General features: G+C 33.7%; 3 protein-coding genes across 3 annotated transcripts in view; 2 read left to right on the top strand and 1 right to left on the bottom strand.

Moving 5' to 3' along the window:
• Positions 1-17,926, bottom strand: part of LOC131850878 (uncharacterized) — a 359,653-nt gene that overhangs the window by 221,043 nt on the left and 120,684 nt on the right. The window lies entirely within an intron of this gene.
• LOC131851048 (uncharacterized) lies at positions 1,319-8,661 on the top strand. The gene is made up of 3 exons (XM_059201472.1): positions 1,319-1,418; positions 6,450-6,705; positions 8,130-8,661. The coding sequence occupies exons 1-3, from the start codon at positions 1,319-1,321 to the stop codon at positions 8,659-8,661; spliced, it is 888 nt and encodes a 295-aa protein (XP_059057455.1).
• On the top strand, positions 9,223-16,267 carry LOC131851047 (uncharacterized). The gene is made up of 6 exons (XM_059201471.1): positions 9,223-9,394; positions 9,537-9,591; positions 10,292-10,477; positions 11,408-11,601; positions 15,278-15,493; positions 15,752-16,267. The coding sequence occupies exons 1-6, from the start codon at positions 9,223-9,225 to the stop codon at positions 15,823-15,825; spliced, it is 897 nt and encodes a 298-aa protein (XP_059057454.1). The 3' UTR covers positions 15,826-16,267.

Here is a 17,926-nt window from a genome sequence, read left to right as displayed (position 1 = left end):
AGAATATATTAATCTCTATATTTAAAGTAACTTACTCTGTACAACTTTTGGGTTCTCTGTTATATTTTTATTATCTATGATTCTTTCACCTTGACCCACTTCCGGTTTTTGTTAAGACAATAAAAGATGTCGTCTTTTTGTTAAAATAAATAATTAAACAAGTACATAAGCATCTAATCATTTCATAATTATCAACAAAAAGCAAAGCCACAAAAACTACACCTAATTAATAACAATACTTACTACTACGCGAGCGAAGCCGCGGGCAAAAGCTAGTTTATTAATATAAATAGATAGATAGATAGGTAAAAATCTTTATTCGTATCTCGATAACACAAACAAAATTCAAATAACACATAAGAATAGTAAATAATTATAAAAAAACAACACATAACACTTTAACTTCCACATAAAATAAACATTAAAATACATATTAGGTGCCACAGGGATACGAAAGTGTTGAGCTACTCAGTGAAAAATTTACTCTTCAGCAAAACACTGATTTTCAGTAGCAGCCCAGCGGTGGTGAGATCGCGTGCAGCGACATATTCACTGAACAATCTTAATGTTAACCCATGTCAAACCAAAATTTAATTAAACTCATCCTTAATCAAAATAATAAAATAAATAAATAAATCAAAATGTATATCTTATATATAAAATTCTCGTGTCACAGTTTTCGTTCCCATACTCCTCCGAAACGGCTTGACCGATTCTCATGAAATTTTGTGAGCGTATTGAGTAGGTCTGAGAATCGGCCAACATCTATTTTTCATCCCCCTAAATGTTAGGGGTAGTCCACCCCTATTTTTTTTTTTGTATTTTAAGTCCAAACAACGTTTGCCGGGACAGTTAGTAAATTCATAAATACTTAGCACACCGCTTTATAACAGATGGTCATCGGTTCACTTCCTCGCACGATACAAACATTTGCATTCATGAGTGTGATTGTTTGTATCGATGTTAGTATTTTCGATATATATTATGTATTTACAAAAAAAAAACATCCATATCATTTTCAAAGTAAAAACCTTTTTGAATCAGTTGTCACATATCCATAACACAAGCTCAACTTACTTTAGAACTAGATGGCGCTGTTAATAGCAAAATTATATTTTATGACTTCGCGTATATGTAAAGAAATTTTTACATTGGTCAATGGGCAAAAAATCAAAAATATTACCACAGATAAATAATATATACAATTTATTTCAATACAGCAACATTCAAATTTATACGTCAATAAAATCTGTTGATTTTGACAGCTTAAATCAAAATGTCTACACTAGATATGTGAAAGATAATAAGTTTGTGCATAATGTTAAGGAAAAGTCTAATATTGGATCGTATACCAATTTCTTTATTGCCGAGTGATAGACAGAAATGCGGTTGGATCGCAAACTCTGTTATCATCCAGTGTAAGTATTATTTAGAGAATCTGTATCGCGATAAATTTAAATATACCGAGATACATTTTGTAGTCTTCTGCCTTTGGTACCTCAGTCTCACGTATTCCAGCCACCACATGCTCTGTTTTGATTGCCGGTTGAGATAAGGCAGTGAAAGAAGAGGTATGACATATTAATATGTGTATTAGTAGATATAAAATAAGATATATATATATATATATATATTACTAGCTGTCCCGGCAAACGTTGTTTTGCCTTAAAATAAAATAATAAAATTTAGGGGTGGACTACCCCTAACATTTAGGGGGATCAAAAATAGATGTTGGCCGATTCTCAGACCTACTCAATACGCACACAAAATTTCATGAGAATCGGTCAAGCCGTTTCGGAGGAGTATGGAAACGAAAACTGTGACACGAGAATTTTATATATAAGATACTGTTAACAGCGACTTCGATTTTGTAATAACCTTAGTGTATTTTATTACCTTATTTAACCTAATTAACTTCGTAACTTTACATATTGATATAAACTCACGAAATTATGCTACTACACATCCTATATGGTTGTAGCTCACTCATACATAAACGAAACATCTGTTTTGGAAGGATACACTCTATTCTGAGGAGATACAAACCATCGCTCCTAAGAATATCCTTCAATTCTAGTCACTGACGGGTCTAGGTAGCGTACATTGAAAAAGAGCGAGTACAATAGGTCTACGCAGGTCGCACTGCTACTGGACTTAGCATCTGACAATAGCCCAAATACCCCAAAAAAAAAAATACTGTTACTGCTGAATTAAAAAAATATTTTTTATAACAATAGATAAACTTTCTCAAATAAAAGTAGCCTAAGTTACTACTTATAGCTATATGCGTGTGAAAGTCCGTCAAAATTAGTCCCGCTGTTTTAAAGATTACCAAAAGCAAACAGACAGATAGACAGCAACAAAAATTTATATCATTATTTTTTCTTGATACAAATATCGTATCATATTCATTAAGTGAAAGTTAATTTAAAATTACCAACAGACACTAAAATTTTATTATTTGTGTACATGTATAGTTGTCTGTCGGTATATTTGACTTTATTTAGTAACAATTAGTAAAGTTATAACATGTATTTAAATATAGTATTATCATATAATAGTATTTAATTACTGGCTGTTCCCGCGACTTCGTCCGCGTGAAATTCAACTTAATTTTTCTAAAGTAAGAAAAATCTAAAATAAAAGTAGCCTAAGTTACTCCTTATTACCTTAGCTACCTGCGAAAAAAAGTCCCATCAAAATCGGTCCAGCTATTTCAGAGATTAGCAAGATCAAACAGACAGACAGACAAAAATTGCAAAAAATGTTATTTTGGTATATGTACCGTATTTATATTCATATGCATTTAGTAAAAAACGGTTATTTTAATATTACAAACAGACACTCCAATTTTATTTATATGTATAGATGTGAACAGCAAAATCAACTTCGAATATATTGCTGAACGATCCCAAAACGTTTACGCTAACCTTTCTCCGTTCCCCATTTAGAAAATCAGCATGCTTGATCATGCTTACAGTGTTGACTGATACCAAACTGAGAGACTGCTACCACCCTCCGATGGACCAAATGATTTATTACTAGGCACGTTGGGTGCTCACAATCGAATTGCAAAATTTAATTGGTATCGATTTCAAAGTTCAGCGGACTGTGTTACACAATAAATTAGTAACCAATTCCGAGGCGCTCTGTGTACATGTTTGTAGCATTCTGTTTAAAGTACTAAATTCATTTTGTAGAGAGTCAGATAATTAAAAATACCAATTGTAAAGGTCGACTGGAAAAAACGTATTTGTTGGAAATCCTATCATGTTTTTAGGCAATTTTTAGTTTATAATGCGGAAACACTTCGGCTCTCTCTTGTATCGTAACTTCGTAATATCTTAGTACAATCATACAGCGCCATCTAGTCCCAAGCTAAGCAGACCTTGTGTTATGGGTACTAAACAACTAGATACGTATATAATTGTTCGTGTTAAGACCCGGTTAACAATATTGTTAAATAATCTGCTTCAACGTTTACTTATGCACTGAATGGAACCATAGTGTAATACTACCCTATACTAATATTTATAAATTTAGCCACAATATAACCAATATAAATAATGTATATTAAACGCAAACTTTTTAATATCACTACATAGTATAAAAATAGTCGCTGTCGCTGTCTGTCCGCCCCTATGTATGCCTAAATCTTTAAAACTACTCGACGTATTTTGAAGCAGTTTTTTTAATAGATAGAGTGATTCAAAAGAAAGGTTTATATATATATAATACATGTACACCCGTGCGAAGTCGGGGCGAGTAGATAGTAAATAATAAATGCAAGACTAAATAACAATTTAGTACAACCATTGCATATCGTGTCTAAAAATTTAAAACTATGATTTCAGCTAAGATACACTTTGTTTGGTTTGTTCTGGTATTTCAGTGTTTTTGTTTATAAGTAGTATATACTGTAATTACAGGATAGCATGGTAATTTACCATAAATGTTATATATTTACTATACCTCGTACTACTTGCTGGTTATTAACATGAAAATATATTATTCACTAAATTTTCTAAGATGCAAAGCTAAGATTAGCAGTTTGCTTACGAAACTCATCAATTTTAGTTGAGTCAATATTGACAACTACTATCGAACCCTGTATAATATCGAAGTTATCTCTACAAACTCGTGTTTATAGTGAGCTTTCCAGTGAATTAACTACCTATTTGCTATCACCTAACCATCGTCAAAGGCGATTAGAACTTAATTCAAATTTCACAGATCATGTTCTATAATTATATATTACTTTGATATTTACCCGTACTATTACAGGATATATATATACATATATTGTGTATGTTATAACTTCATAGCTTCATCTCGGAAACGAGGTATCAGTCATTTGTAGAGTTGATGTTATTACAAGAGAGCAATCCGCTCAGTATTAATAATTAATTAAATTTATTTACATAAAACTTTAAAGATTTATATTCCTAAACCTACCTCAAAAATTACTCTGTTGATGGATAGAAACTGCATTAAAATACTTTCATTAGCTTTTGAAAATATTGAGAGTGTATATTCTCAATATTTTCAAAAACTAATGTATAAATTTAAGTATTAAGGTTAATTAAAAATAAAAATAAAATAATATATTGAAAATAAATAAGATTGATGGAAAGTCTTCTACCATCTTGTTTGTTTTTAAAATGTGTATAGTGAAATAATATAAACTCACTAATTAAAATGTTGTATATTTCCAACGTTAAAGTTTGAGTCGTGTCGTACCAACAGCTAAAAGGACTGATGGAAGATCGTGGAAGGTGGCGGCAGCTCCACCGACAAGAGCACAGCTCTTAAATTATAAAGGAATGAATATTTCCAACATTATTATATCTACAAATGTTATACAAAATTTAACAAATATCTCAGTACAACTTACACAGCGCCATCTAGTCCCAAATTAAGCGAAGCTTACACATTACGTAGTACAATTGATCCTCTTACTCAAATGCTTTTTGTTATTATATATCATTACATATTATAAAACAAAGTCGCTGTCGCTGTCTGTCCGTCTCTATGTATGCTTAAATCTTTAAAACTACACAACGGATTTCTATGCGGTTATTTTTTAATAGATAGAGTTCTAGAGGAAGGTTTATATGTATAATACATGTACACCCGAGCGAAGCTGGGGAAAGTAGTTAGTTAACTTATATATTGTAAAGAACGTACAAATAATTACAAATAGATATATCGAATACTTATCAAATCAAATAATTGTTTCGAACCCGCGACCATCAGAAAGTTTATTTGAAACATTTATTTGAAAAGAATACGAGCTGAGTTTCTTGTCAGCTCTTCTCATCTCGATATCATTCGGAACTGATGGTAGATTTGACGTATCATAAGCGTTTGTAATAGACCTACATTAATAAAGATATTTTGAATTTTAAGACAGTATTTTGAATAGTAATTCAACGAAATCTTAAGATGAAAATATTAATAAAGTAGGAACAAAGAACAAGATCGCGAGAATGAATGAAAGCCAGAAGAAATGAAAATTTATTATGAATATGGCGCGTGAGAGGTAGTCCTGACGAAAGAGATGAAATATTAATGTAAAAAATTGCCTTCACTTTCCCACATACAACTTACTTTTTTTATAAAAAAAAGTTTGAACTAGATGGCTATGTGTGAACTGTCCACTGTTAATATTTGACGGCCTCGGTGATCCAGCGATTTAGCACACCGCTTTAATTCCGATGGTCGCGGGCTCGATTCCTCTCACGGTGCAAACATATGTATTCATGAATATGATTGTTTGCATCGATCTGTGTGTTTTCTATATATATTATTTATGTATTGACAAAAAAAATCTAAGTATTTATATCAGTTGTATGTTACCCATAACACAACTTTTGCTGACCATGAGACTAGATGGCGCTGTGTTAATTGTCCTGGGATATTTCTTTATTTATTTATTACTAGCTGGTTGGTCTATATCGGACCGCAGTTATAGTTATGTGTGTTTCTACCGGCTGGCCACCGTTTGTGTACATTACAATCAGTCGTCAAAATACAACTGTGAAGACACAACGTGGTTTATTTAAATTTAAGTACAAAATTTCCACTTCTCCTAAAGCAAACAGAAAGCAGCTTTAACACAATCAACACTTGCTGTTCCCGCTACTTCCTCTACGTGGAATTTAACCTATTTTTTCTGAAATTAAAGTAACCTAAATTACTCCTCATTACATCGGCTACCTGCCAAAAAAGTTCCGTCAAAATCGGCCCAGCCATTTCAGGGATTAGCCGGATGAAACAGACAGACAAAAATTGTAAAAAAATTTTGGTGTATGTACCATATTTATATTCACATGCATGTAGTAAATAACGGTTATTTCAATATTACAAACAGACACTTCAATTTTATTCATATGTATAGATTTAGAATATTATTAGTAGCATAAAAAATCAAATTTTTTCTTGATCAGGTATTTTGGTGTTCCTCGGCTCCGCTACAGTCCTGCATTGTATTTGGACTCCAGACAACGCAACCCTAGATTTTGACAAGTTGTTACGTATCATGTACCTCTTCGATCCCCAAGCGTGTGACTACAACCTGCACATAGCCAGATCTCTCTCCAACATCCAACTACCTAATAACACTTTCGGTTTACAAATACTCCCCATAAAATGGAAACCAGCTATTATGACTGTTTCTACACGATTATCAGCAAAAACTAGAAAGTACGTAGTATCCTAACGTATTAATAAATTTAAGCAGATAGTGATTGTGTATCTGTACTACTAAATTTGAAAATGAATCTGTATTATTGTAAACATGTACAACATTCATTTGGAAAGAATACAAGCTGAGTTTCTAGTCAGTTTTTCTCGGCTCCAAAGCACTCGTAGGTAGATTTGACATAATGTAATAGACCTACATGTATAAAGACATTTTCTTAATTAAATCCAAATCGAGATTCCGCTGTATATCACTACATTCATCCAAAACACGGAATATACTCGTTATAATAATAATAACGTACTAAAATATTATTGATAATAATCTCGTATCTATTTCTGGCATTCAATGAAGCATTCGTAATTGATCAATCTGATCTTCGAACTGTAAGAGTTTCCGATAGAATTATATATTACAAATGGAACCCGCAAGCTTTGTTTTGCCATGTAAATTAAAATCGCTATTAAGAACAGGTGAAAATTTAAGGTTAATTTTAATAATGAGGCATTAAAAAATACATACCTACTGTACTTATTTATGCTAATGGTAAGTATACAATTTTTAAAAATGTTTGTCCTAAGAATAAAAAATAAATGGTAGAAGTGGACAACCCTAATCACTTAGGGGTATCAAAAATAGATAGTAGTCGATTCTCAGACCTACAGAATATGCATATAAAATATCATAAAAATCGGTCAAACCGTTTCAGAGGACTGTGGTAACTAACATTGTGTAAGTTTTTAAGTTTAAATGGTGAATATTTACAAAAAAAAGAAATGGTAAACAAGCTGACGGTCTTGGTGGTATGTGGTAACCGTCACCTATATACATAAACAGCACTAATGATATCACGTTATCATTGGACATTATAATATACCACTTATGCCTTGCCATGAACTTGAACTAAGATATCATGCCTCTTATATTGTACCTACCTTATCAACCTTCGACCAAAACACACCTAATAAAATGAGAGAGAGAAATAAGTTAGAGATAGAGATGTTTCTTTCGAAGTTATAGCGATCCTCAATGCAACGGATATTAGCCAGCCAGTGTTTTCCAATCTGTGGGCGTGAAACCTTAATCGGGGCGTTTTCGGCTGAAAGAAAAAGTCGAGGTTAAATAAAAAAACATTGCGGAAGGCGTGCGTGTACTTACTGTTGACGCCACGACAATGCGGTGTCACCGTCGCCGGCGCCGGCGCAGTGTGACCTGCGTTAATAATAGATAAATGTACCAAAATAAAAACATTTTTTTACTTAAGTAACGTATGTAGGCTTTTAATTAAATTATTTCTTTGGTTTTCTATGACACAAGGGGGTCGCCAGAATATTTTTAGCTGTAAAGGGGTCGCGAAATCAAAAAGTTTGAAAAACACTGAGCTAGCCTTTCATTTTATTACTGAATAACTTTTCTCTATCCATAGGTACATTGAGCTGAGTTTAACAATCCATATTATCTGGATGTTTGCCGCTATGATCCTAAGAATTGCAACGAGAAAGAGTAAAAATATCAAACTACTGAAAGTAGTGCTTGCTATGTTTTTATATATATCTATCTCTGTCTTATTTTTTGATATATCCATGGCTATTGTCTATGTGGCACATATACAGCAAAGTCTTACCAAAGGCATGGTTCTTAGATACAGCGGATGGAGTGTGGAATTACAATTAAGAAATTATGATGATTTTGCTGGATGGTTACCCATAACGGCCTCTATTTGTTGGATGAGAGGAATTGTCATCCTAACACTAAATATATACAGCTGCAAAATTATCTACTACATAAGAAAAAGAATGAAGAAGAGAGAAGTAAAAAGAAGACTCGTGCAAGAACTAAACTTGCCAATACCAGAACCTGCATACCAACAGTTCAACGATAAACACGTATTACACTGCAGATCTGGCGAACATAAACCGTTCGTACACAAAAGCGTTATAAATAAAATCTTCTATTAAACACGAGTATAAGCTATTATTTCTTTGTAAGTTCCCTTTGAATTAAAAGCGAGCAATTTATCAAGAGCGCTAAGCCTTGATAATGTGAAATGAAACGAGACGATTCTATTTTCAAGGAAATTCAATTTGAAACCTTCAACTGGAGCGCTATTAAATTTTTCATTATCACCACGCCTTGGAGACGGCAGCCATTAATTTTGGACTTTACCTGTAATCAAAACAGGGTCCGGGCGGTCCCGCTGACAGCAAATTGGTTCACGGCCCACTTGAATTTGTTTGCCCTATCTCGATTGTTTCCGAGCGTTTTAAGCTCAGTTTACAAATCGAAAGCAAAAATGTGATCGTAAACAGTTCTTTAAAACGTCCACTAATGGGGTCCCTCGGTTTTTGGACGGCGGCTGTTATTTTATATCAAAGTAAGTTGTTTCATCTCCAATCCTATAACAGCTTCTATTTGTTGGATGTAAGGAATTGTCCTCTTAACTCTAAACATATACAGCTGCAAAGTTACCTACGATATAAGAATAAAAAAATAAGAAGAGAGAAGTAAAGAGTAGACACATGCAAGAACGAAACTTGTCAATACCCGAACCTGTATACCAACAGTTAAACAACAACTACGTATTATACTACAGAACTCTGAGCGGTCCCAGTGACAGCAAATTGGTTCAGAACCCACTTGAATTTGTTTGCCCTATCTGTTTTTGGACGGCGGCTGTTATTTTATATCAAAGTAAGTTGTTTCATCTCGCCGATCTGATATTATTTCGATTTGCTACAAATTCCGCTTATCGTAAACGAATATCTGAATTGATAATTGGATGAACGATAATTGGTTTAATGGAATTAAAATCGTTTTTATAATCTGTTTTTAGAACATCGACGCTTGATACGAAAATTGAATTATCTTGTCAGCAAAGCTCGCTTTATGTAAATACATTATTTGGATATGTAAATTAAATTATTATTAGTAGATATATAAAATTATATTAATATAATTATTATATGGTAGTAATATGCGCTTTTTAAGGGAAGAGAATTATTAATAATGTGGACTGTTAACCCCATTTGCAAGCTAGCAATATAAATTGTCAGGTTGACCTCCTGGAAACCATCGTGATAAATTATTGGTTAATTGACCACGGTGGACTAACTGATCTAACCTCATGTTCATTTTATTATCCTGCACTGGTGCCTGGCCAGCGTAAACCATTAGAGCGCAACCATTCCATTATCACCCATTAAAAAAAAGCACCCACTTTTTGATTATTTTAATTCAAATATACATAATGAATGGGTATCTGCGAATGAAAATAACAAAATCTCTCCACCGTTTATAGAGATTAGCAAGAACGACAAACAGACTGACAATTTTTTTCATGTAAGTATCCTACATAATTTCATATGCATTTATTGAAAAGCTGTTAATAAGAAATTCCAAACAGACACTTCAATTTTATCTAATAACTTTGGTTTAAATTGTATTTATTTACTCGTAGATATGTACTAAGTGAAAACAAAGACGCACCTTATTTAACGTATATTTTAATGTTTTCCAGACCTATATATTTGCATATACTTTTATAGAATATATATATAAAATTTTAGCTGCATTTTGCGTAATTATAAGTTGGATGACCCTCAATTGCCACTTGGCTCCGACGGCATCAGAACTGCACGAAGTGACCCTGGCGAAATTGTTATACTTCCATGACCCTGAAGCGTGTGGAAGGGTGTACTTCTACAACTATACATCCGGATCCTCCTCAAACATTGTGTGGCCAGTGAAAAATGAAATTGCTGCCGCTTTTAGAGAGTTAGTTATCAGTTATATTACTATTCCATAGAAATAGTAATAATCTTTATTTAAATAATCCTAATGTATAATAAGTACTTAAGATTTTTTTTTTTATTTTACAACTCATTCGGAACACGGACATATCACAAAAAGAACGATAAAGAAACTTGCTTGTTGCTCTTTTAATGTTGTTCTAAGAGACTGCTACGTACCCAATCTTTGTGCAATCATATAATATGGTCAGCGCCATAAATTTTAAATCTCATTTGTCTACATAAACATTTTTATCATGTATAATCACTTATATTATATAATACACTATATATAAGACATTTGAATCTTTGTTTGCTAGCGAGCGACATACGAGTACCCTGGTCTACATATATATATGTAAAAAATATATATATATATATGTATAACATGTAAACGTTTGCAATTATTGTGAATATTGAGAATAACTTACAAGAATAGTTAAAATATTTCCGGATTGATTTTATATTTTACACTAAAGAAAAGACATAAATAATATATTAAAGAACACATGTATATTTACAATAACATCTAGTATTTATACATATACATATGCATGCATCCAGTAGTTTAAAAAATAGATTTTTTTTATTTTCTTAGTCTATACAACTGTATTATTTGAGTAGACTATATTGTACTAGAGTATATTGATACGTTTTCAAATCTATCTTCTTTATAGTTTTTCAATCTATCTTCCTGACGACCTCGGTGGTCTAGCGGTCTAGCACACCGCTTTACGACCGATGGTCGCGGGTTCGATTCCTCGCATATCACAAACATTTGTATTCATAAAAATATATATCTATGTATATATATATATCAGTTATCTAATACCCATAACACAAGCTTTAGCTAGCTTAACTTGGGTCTAGATGGTGCTGTGTGAATTGTCCTGAGATTATTATTATTGTATTACAGTAAAATGAGAGTATGGCTATCACTTCACGTAGTGTGGTTGCTATTTGCGTTCCTCAATATGACAGTAAGGCACCGACCATGTGGATTCTATACAGTATCAGTACCGTTCGCTTTAACTGGAGTAGCTATAATTACAGTGGATTTAGTATATATGACGTTATTTCTAATGGACACGAAATACACGATGACTGAAGGTAAGTCTCTCGATCTTCACTTCTCTACTTTCTCTAGTTCTTCATCATTACACAATATAAAACGCTGTTCGTCATCATTACATAATAGTATAAAAAGAAAGGTCGATGTCGCTGTCTGTCCTTTATCCCATTATTTGTCTGTCGCTCTCTGCCAAATATTGATAACGTGTTAACTGCTATATATTTCGTATGCTTCGTTAAAATATGTATGTTTTATATTTACGCATGTATGTGTAACCCATAAATACGTTATTACACCCAGAAGGTCGTAAGTTTAAATTTAGAGGATACAAAAATCTTTGACAACAATATTAATTCAAAAATTCGAAAGAAGGTGGTAGGCTCGTAGGGTTGTGTAATACAAACTGCAAAATAGAATAGAATAACATTTATTACATATAATTAGCAAAGTGAACATAAATAAATAGTTACTTGAGTAACAAAATAAATAAGTCATAGTTATCATAACAGACCAGTCCCTACAAGCAACAATTAGAAAAGAATATAAATGGATTAAAGAACATTCGAGTAACAAAATATTTATTTGAATCAATTGTCCAACAAATTTGAGCTCTTTTCGTCCTCTTAAGTTTGTCCTAAACTTAAAATATATTCAGTTGGCAACTTCGCCGAAGTTACAATCTTAGAAATTAATTATAAGCTTCTTGTTAGATTTGATAAATTGTACTTGCTCGGTGTTTGGTTGAGTTACGTAATGTTAACAAGTTTTATACAAATTAACAAGAATTCAACACACAAAAAGAGTTGTCTTAACAATTTTCATTTGGTTTCCAAAGGTTCACTAACTACCTTAAAATATCATTAATTATTATAATTTTCTAATCAAAAACTGCACGTGTTTGTTAATATGTTTATTTGGTTTTGATAATGAAATGGTACACCCAACTGCGCTAACAGTTTACGCTGGCGGGGCACCAGTAGAAGACGATAAGATGAGCATAAGTTCAGGTCAGTCAGGAAGTCAACCTGATATAGTAGACGGCTATGACCAATGAGATTAATAGTCCACATTACTAACCACCCCGCTCTGATTGAGTATTAACGTTTTGCGTATAAACGGTGGGAGGTTTTTTTTTAAGGATGATAATGGATAGTGCACCCGCCCGCGCTAACGGTTTACACTGGCGGGGCACCAGTGGAGGATGATAAGATGAACACGAGGCCAGGTCAGTTAGCCCATTGTGACAAATTCACCAGGAATTTATCATGATGGTTTCCAGGGAGAACCGCGTGGAGGTCAACCTGACATGGTACATTGCTAGTAATGCGGTCGTGAGTCCACATTACTAACAATCGCCTTCCCCACAACGGTGGGAAGTATTAGTATCAAATTTTGACAATATATGTTGTTTGATATGGGGAAACATATAGACTAAAGAAAGGAAACAACCGCTCGTGGGACAGATGGCCGTTGGGTCAGTATAGACCTCGAGTGGCGCGGACCGGAAGACGTGTGCAGCGTGGGAAGGCCTCCGACAAGGGACCGACGATCTGGTCAAGATCGCTGGAAAACGTTGGATGCGAACAGTATCGTCCGATCGTCGTGGAGATTTTTAGAGGAGGCCTTTGTTCAGCAGTGGATGTCTTCCAAGCTATAATGATGATGATCCGCAAAGCCGAAAAACTCAATGATTTGAAACGCATCCATATGAAATAGCAGCGGATCGCTAATCGTTACTAAAATGATTATTTTTTGCTTTTCTATCACCGCAAAACAGAAATTTTCATTGATACACCATACGATGTTTTTTTTTTACTCTCAGTCAAATTTAAACTCAAGGTTTTGTGGTTTTATCCCAGTAAGTAGTAAACCACTAAGAATTGCAACAAAACCAATATTCTACTAAAAATATTTCGACAGAATAGCATTCCAACAGGATTTTCATAAGAAATCATATTTCATATGGCTTACTTTGGCTTACGTATCAGTACCGCAAGCAGTATTTGAGAAGCCATCCAATTTCATACGTTATTATATGGAAATACCTACCACTGTCTATGGATAATTCATGCAATATCTTTCATGTATATATTACTATGAATCTCATTATAAAAGTGCATAATTGTATGTGTATTGAAAAAGAAATTAAAAAAGTGTTATAGTAATATATTGGAGGAAATTAGGCTGTATAAAGAGACAAATAGGAGGAGAATACAATTTTTTTCATGTATATATTACTATGAATCTCATTATAAAAGTGCATAATTGTATATGTATTGAAAAAGAATTTAAAAAAGTGTTATAGTAATATATTGTAGGAAATTAGGCTGTATAAGGAGACAACTGAGCACCATTCACTATTACATCTAAAAAAAAATCAGATAAGTTTCTTGCCGTTTCTTCTCAATTGAATCTGCATACTGAATTGAACTTCTATTGAGTTCAATTCAGTAAGGTTTAAACTTAATAATTAAAATTAATTCTGCTCGAATTTCAACCATTATTATTATAATCATAACACTAGTTCAAATTATTCCGTGAGGCAGCGACGACTCAAGAGCTCTCTCTGAAACTGTAACAATAATAATATAACTTTCTGAAATCCTGTACTAAGGTCAAGCATCAATTTTATTTTCAAAGAAATATGTACAACGCAGTTACGAAAGTTATTGCTCAAGGGAGGACCCGCTCACCCTGCCACCTGACCTCGATCCATATTATCCCATAGATATATCCGGTTATTCCACTGAATACAATCGACTTTTATTTTACCTTTATTCGATCTCGACGTTTCGAATCCATGTTTAACCTACTTCAAAGATCTTACAAATGAAAAACAGAGTTTTACTTTATACAAAACTTGCTGCTCGCCCCGGCTTCGCACGGGTGTACATTTATTATATATATATATATATATATATATATATATATATATATATATATATATATATATATATAAACCTTCCTTCCTCTTGAATCACTCTATCTATTATAAGAAAACCGCTTTAAAATCCGTTGCGTAGTTTAAAGATCGAAGCATACATAGGGGCAGACAGCGACAGCGGCTTTGTTTTATACTATGTAATGATAACGATGATTGTCAGCATGTGTGTCTCTATCTTTTATTCAGCCGCAAAGCAATTTCTTCTAAACTGTATTTCAGTTTGAAGATGAGATATGTCAGTCAAATGACAGTTGACTATACTATTGTCTCAACGACATAGCCCTCTGGAATGGCAACATATGAGATTTATTGACGACCTTGGTGGTCTAGCAGTCTAGCACACCGCTTTACGACCGATGCTCGCGGGTTCGATTCCTCGCACGGTACAAACATTTGTATTCATAAGTATAATTGTTTGTATCGGTCTGGATGTTTTCTATGTATAATATGTATGTATTTACAAAAAATATGTACCTACGTATATGTATCAGTTATCTAGTACCCATAACACAAGAACAAAATTTCATCAAAATCGGTCAAGCCGTTTCTAAGGAGTATGAACAAGAAACAAAAAAAAATAAAAATAATTTAATTGAGTTTAATGCCAGTTCTTCTCAATTGGATCTATATACAGAACTGGATGGTAGGGATTAAAATTATAATTTAAAAATTTGACGTTCATAAGCGGCCAAAATGTCCTACATAAAAAAAAACTTGTGCCACCAGAAGCTTATATATTAGATTTGTCTTATATATATTTCTTTTCACAGTCGATATATTGCTGTATATTAATTCAAACAAACAACATGTCAATGCCATAAGAAAAAGACCGTCAGACCTGACCATGGAGAAGACAGAAAATGCTTCTTCTGACACATCTTGGGTATCATTACTGTTAGCATACATGAGCTGTAGAGCGTTGGTGCAGTGGTTTATTAACTTTTGGCTTGTGAAGGATAACTATTTCGAAAGCCTTTCGAATTACCGTGAGTTTACTTCCATAATATCTTAGCGTCGCGATTGGTTTTTTTTCGGACTACTCTAATGCTGTTGGCCGCAGCTGGCCTTTACAGCTTTACCAGACGATAGGGGTCGAGTACAGATGGCACTCTACACCCGCGGAAGAACTTATGGAGTGACTGAAGGCCAACTACCACCTGACTGATACGACTTTAATCTGAGGGCACAATAAAAAATCATACATTTTTGTATATATAAGTATAGATTCTCCTAATTTGTTTCAGGTCAAATACAATCTCAGCATCATAACACGGACCGGTCGAAGAAAAGTTCGCAATCTTCTCATGCATCTATTTAAACATCGCTCGTCGTTTTACGTGCCTCTACATCATTAATACATAGTATAAAACAAACCGTCACTGTCTGTCCGTCCCTATATATGCTTAAATCTTTAAAACTACGGAACGGATTTTGAAGCGATACTTTTAATAGATAGAGTGATTCAAGAGGAAGGTTTATATGTATAATACATGTGCGAAGCTAGGGCGAGTAACTAGTATTATATATTTAGCACTACGTTACTGTACGTTAAATTATAAATATATATAACTTTATGAATAAATAGCTTAAATATAACATGTTATCTATAAACATTTATATCTTTTACTTACTTAAGATATCACAAGTTTCTTGCTCATTCTTCTTGTGATGAATCTGCGTTCCGAATGACTGATAGTATAAAAAAATATGACAATTCAAAATTGTAATGAGTTTATTTGAATAAAGATTCTTTCTATTTATACATGTTTTACAATAAAACAATCTACTCTCTATCAGAATAAATGTAGTTAAAATTTAGATTGAACATTGGTGAGAAACATTTTATAATAATTATAACTCAGAACAACTCACGCAGCGCCATCTAGTCTCAAGCTACCAGAGCTTGTGTTACCGGTACCAATCGATTTGTATGAGGAATCAATAAAAAAATATCTTTATTAATAATTCTTTCTTTATTCATGTAGGTTTATTACAGACTATTTTCAAATGAGCTTGTACAAAAATACAGGTTCATTATGAAATTCAAATTAAGAGAATAGCAGCATATAGAAATATATAGTCTAATCAGTGGCCGTAGCCAGAACCAGTCCCTACAAGCAGCATCCGTTCACGAGTATGACGGATCAATCAATTCTCAAGAGTTAAGCCTCACAATACTTATTCAAATAAGTATTCTATATACCGCAGGATATTTAGATATACATACAAATCTTTACTGTTATATATATAATATTATAAATACGAGAAAAAACTCTGTTTGTCTATTTGTCGCGATTTCACGCTGAACTACTGAATCGTTTTAAATAAAATTTGGTGCACAGATAGTCTACACCCTAAGTAAGGACTACTTTTTAGCCCAAAAAAAAGGTTGTAAGAGGTCGAAAGCCGTGATGAAAATACCATCATTTTTTTAAGTAGACCAATGAAACTTTTTTGGGTTATAATCTAATATTTTCTTTATTTGTTCAAGGTCGCTATTCGACGCAGACGAAGTCGCGGGCACAGCTAGTTTAACTTAAATAAATGTAAGCATAGCACAATGAAGGCGAGATAGAATCTGAGCGTATAGAACTAAAGGAGAGCAATTAAATACGAGACAATTATAAACGGCATCATTATCGTTAGTATTCCGTAACATTAAATGAGGTTTTATAGGAAGATTCGTTTGGTTTCTTTAAATGAATATTTACTTATTGCATGACGTCACACTCGCTAGTTTTTTTTATTTATTGGATGACTTGAATGTGGTGTGTGGTGTAGGTTGGCTTTAAAATTATCTCATATATTTAGTCATAATTACTATAATAATAATAACGCACATGCGCATACACGCACATATTCCCACATCCACCCCGACCACACTTTTACGCACACACACGACACCGTCCTCGCCGGCGAAGACGACGACCCCCAACACACCATATCACGCAATCAACCGGCGCGCCCGGGCGTTCCACACCGGCGCCCCCCGGCGGCTCTCCGATCGATCCCCCGTCCAATTCAAACGGGGATCGAAATTACGACGGCCTGAGCCTAGGTTCGAACCCCTAGTGGTGCCCTCAGACTAAAGTCGTATCCGTCAGGCAGGAGCTGGCCTTCAGCCGCTCCATAAGTCCTTCCGCGAGTTTAGAGTGCCATCTGCACTCGCCCCCTAACGTCCGGTGAAGCTGTAAAGGCCAGCTGCGGCCAACAGCATTAGAGTAGTAAAAAAAAAATATATTCACACGCACGTACACACACACCCTGTACCTATATGGTTTTGACCCGTAAGTGTAGTATACGCCGCAGTGTAAAATAAGGAGAAACTTAGGCTACTTTTATTTTAGAAAAAGATAAATTCCAAGCAGACGAAAACGCGGATACAGCTAGTACTTAATAATAATTATTATTTATTTATT

This window comes from Achroia grisella, unplaced genomic scaffold (genome assembly GCF_030625045.1).
Source record: "Achroia grisella isolate CSIRO2021 unplaced genomic scaffold, CSIRO_AGI_Agris_v1 utg780, whole genome shotgun sequence".
Classification (NCBI taxonomy): Eukaryota; Metazoa; Arthropoda; class Insecta; order Lepidoptera; family Pyralidae; genus Achroia; species Achroia grisella.
Note: the sequence above shows the minus strand (reverse complement) of the source record. Positions and strands in the feature narration are given on the sequence as shown.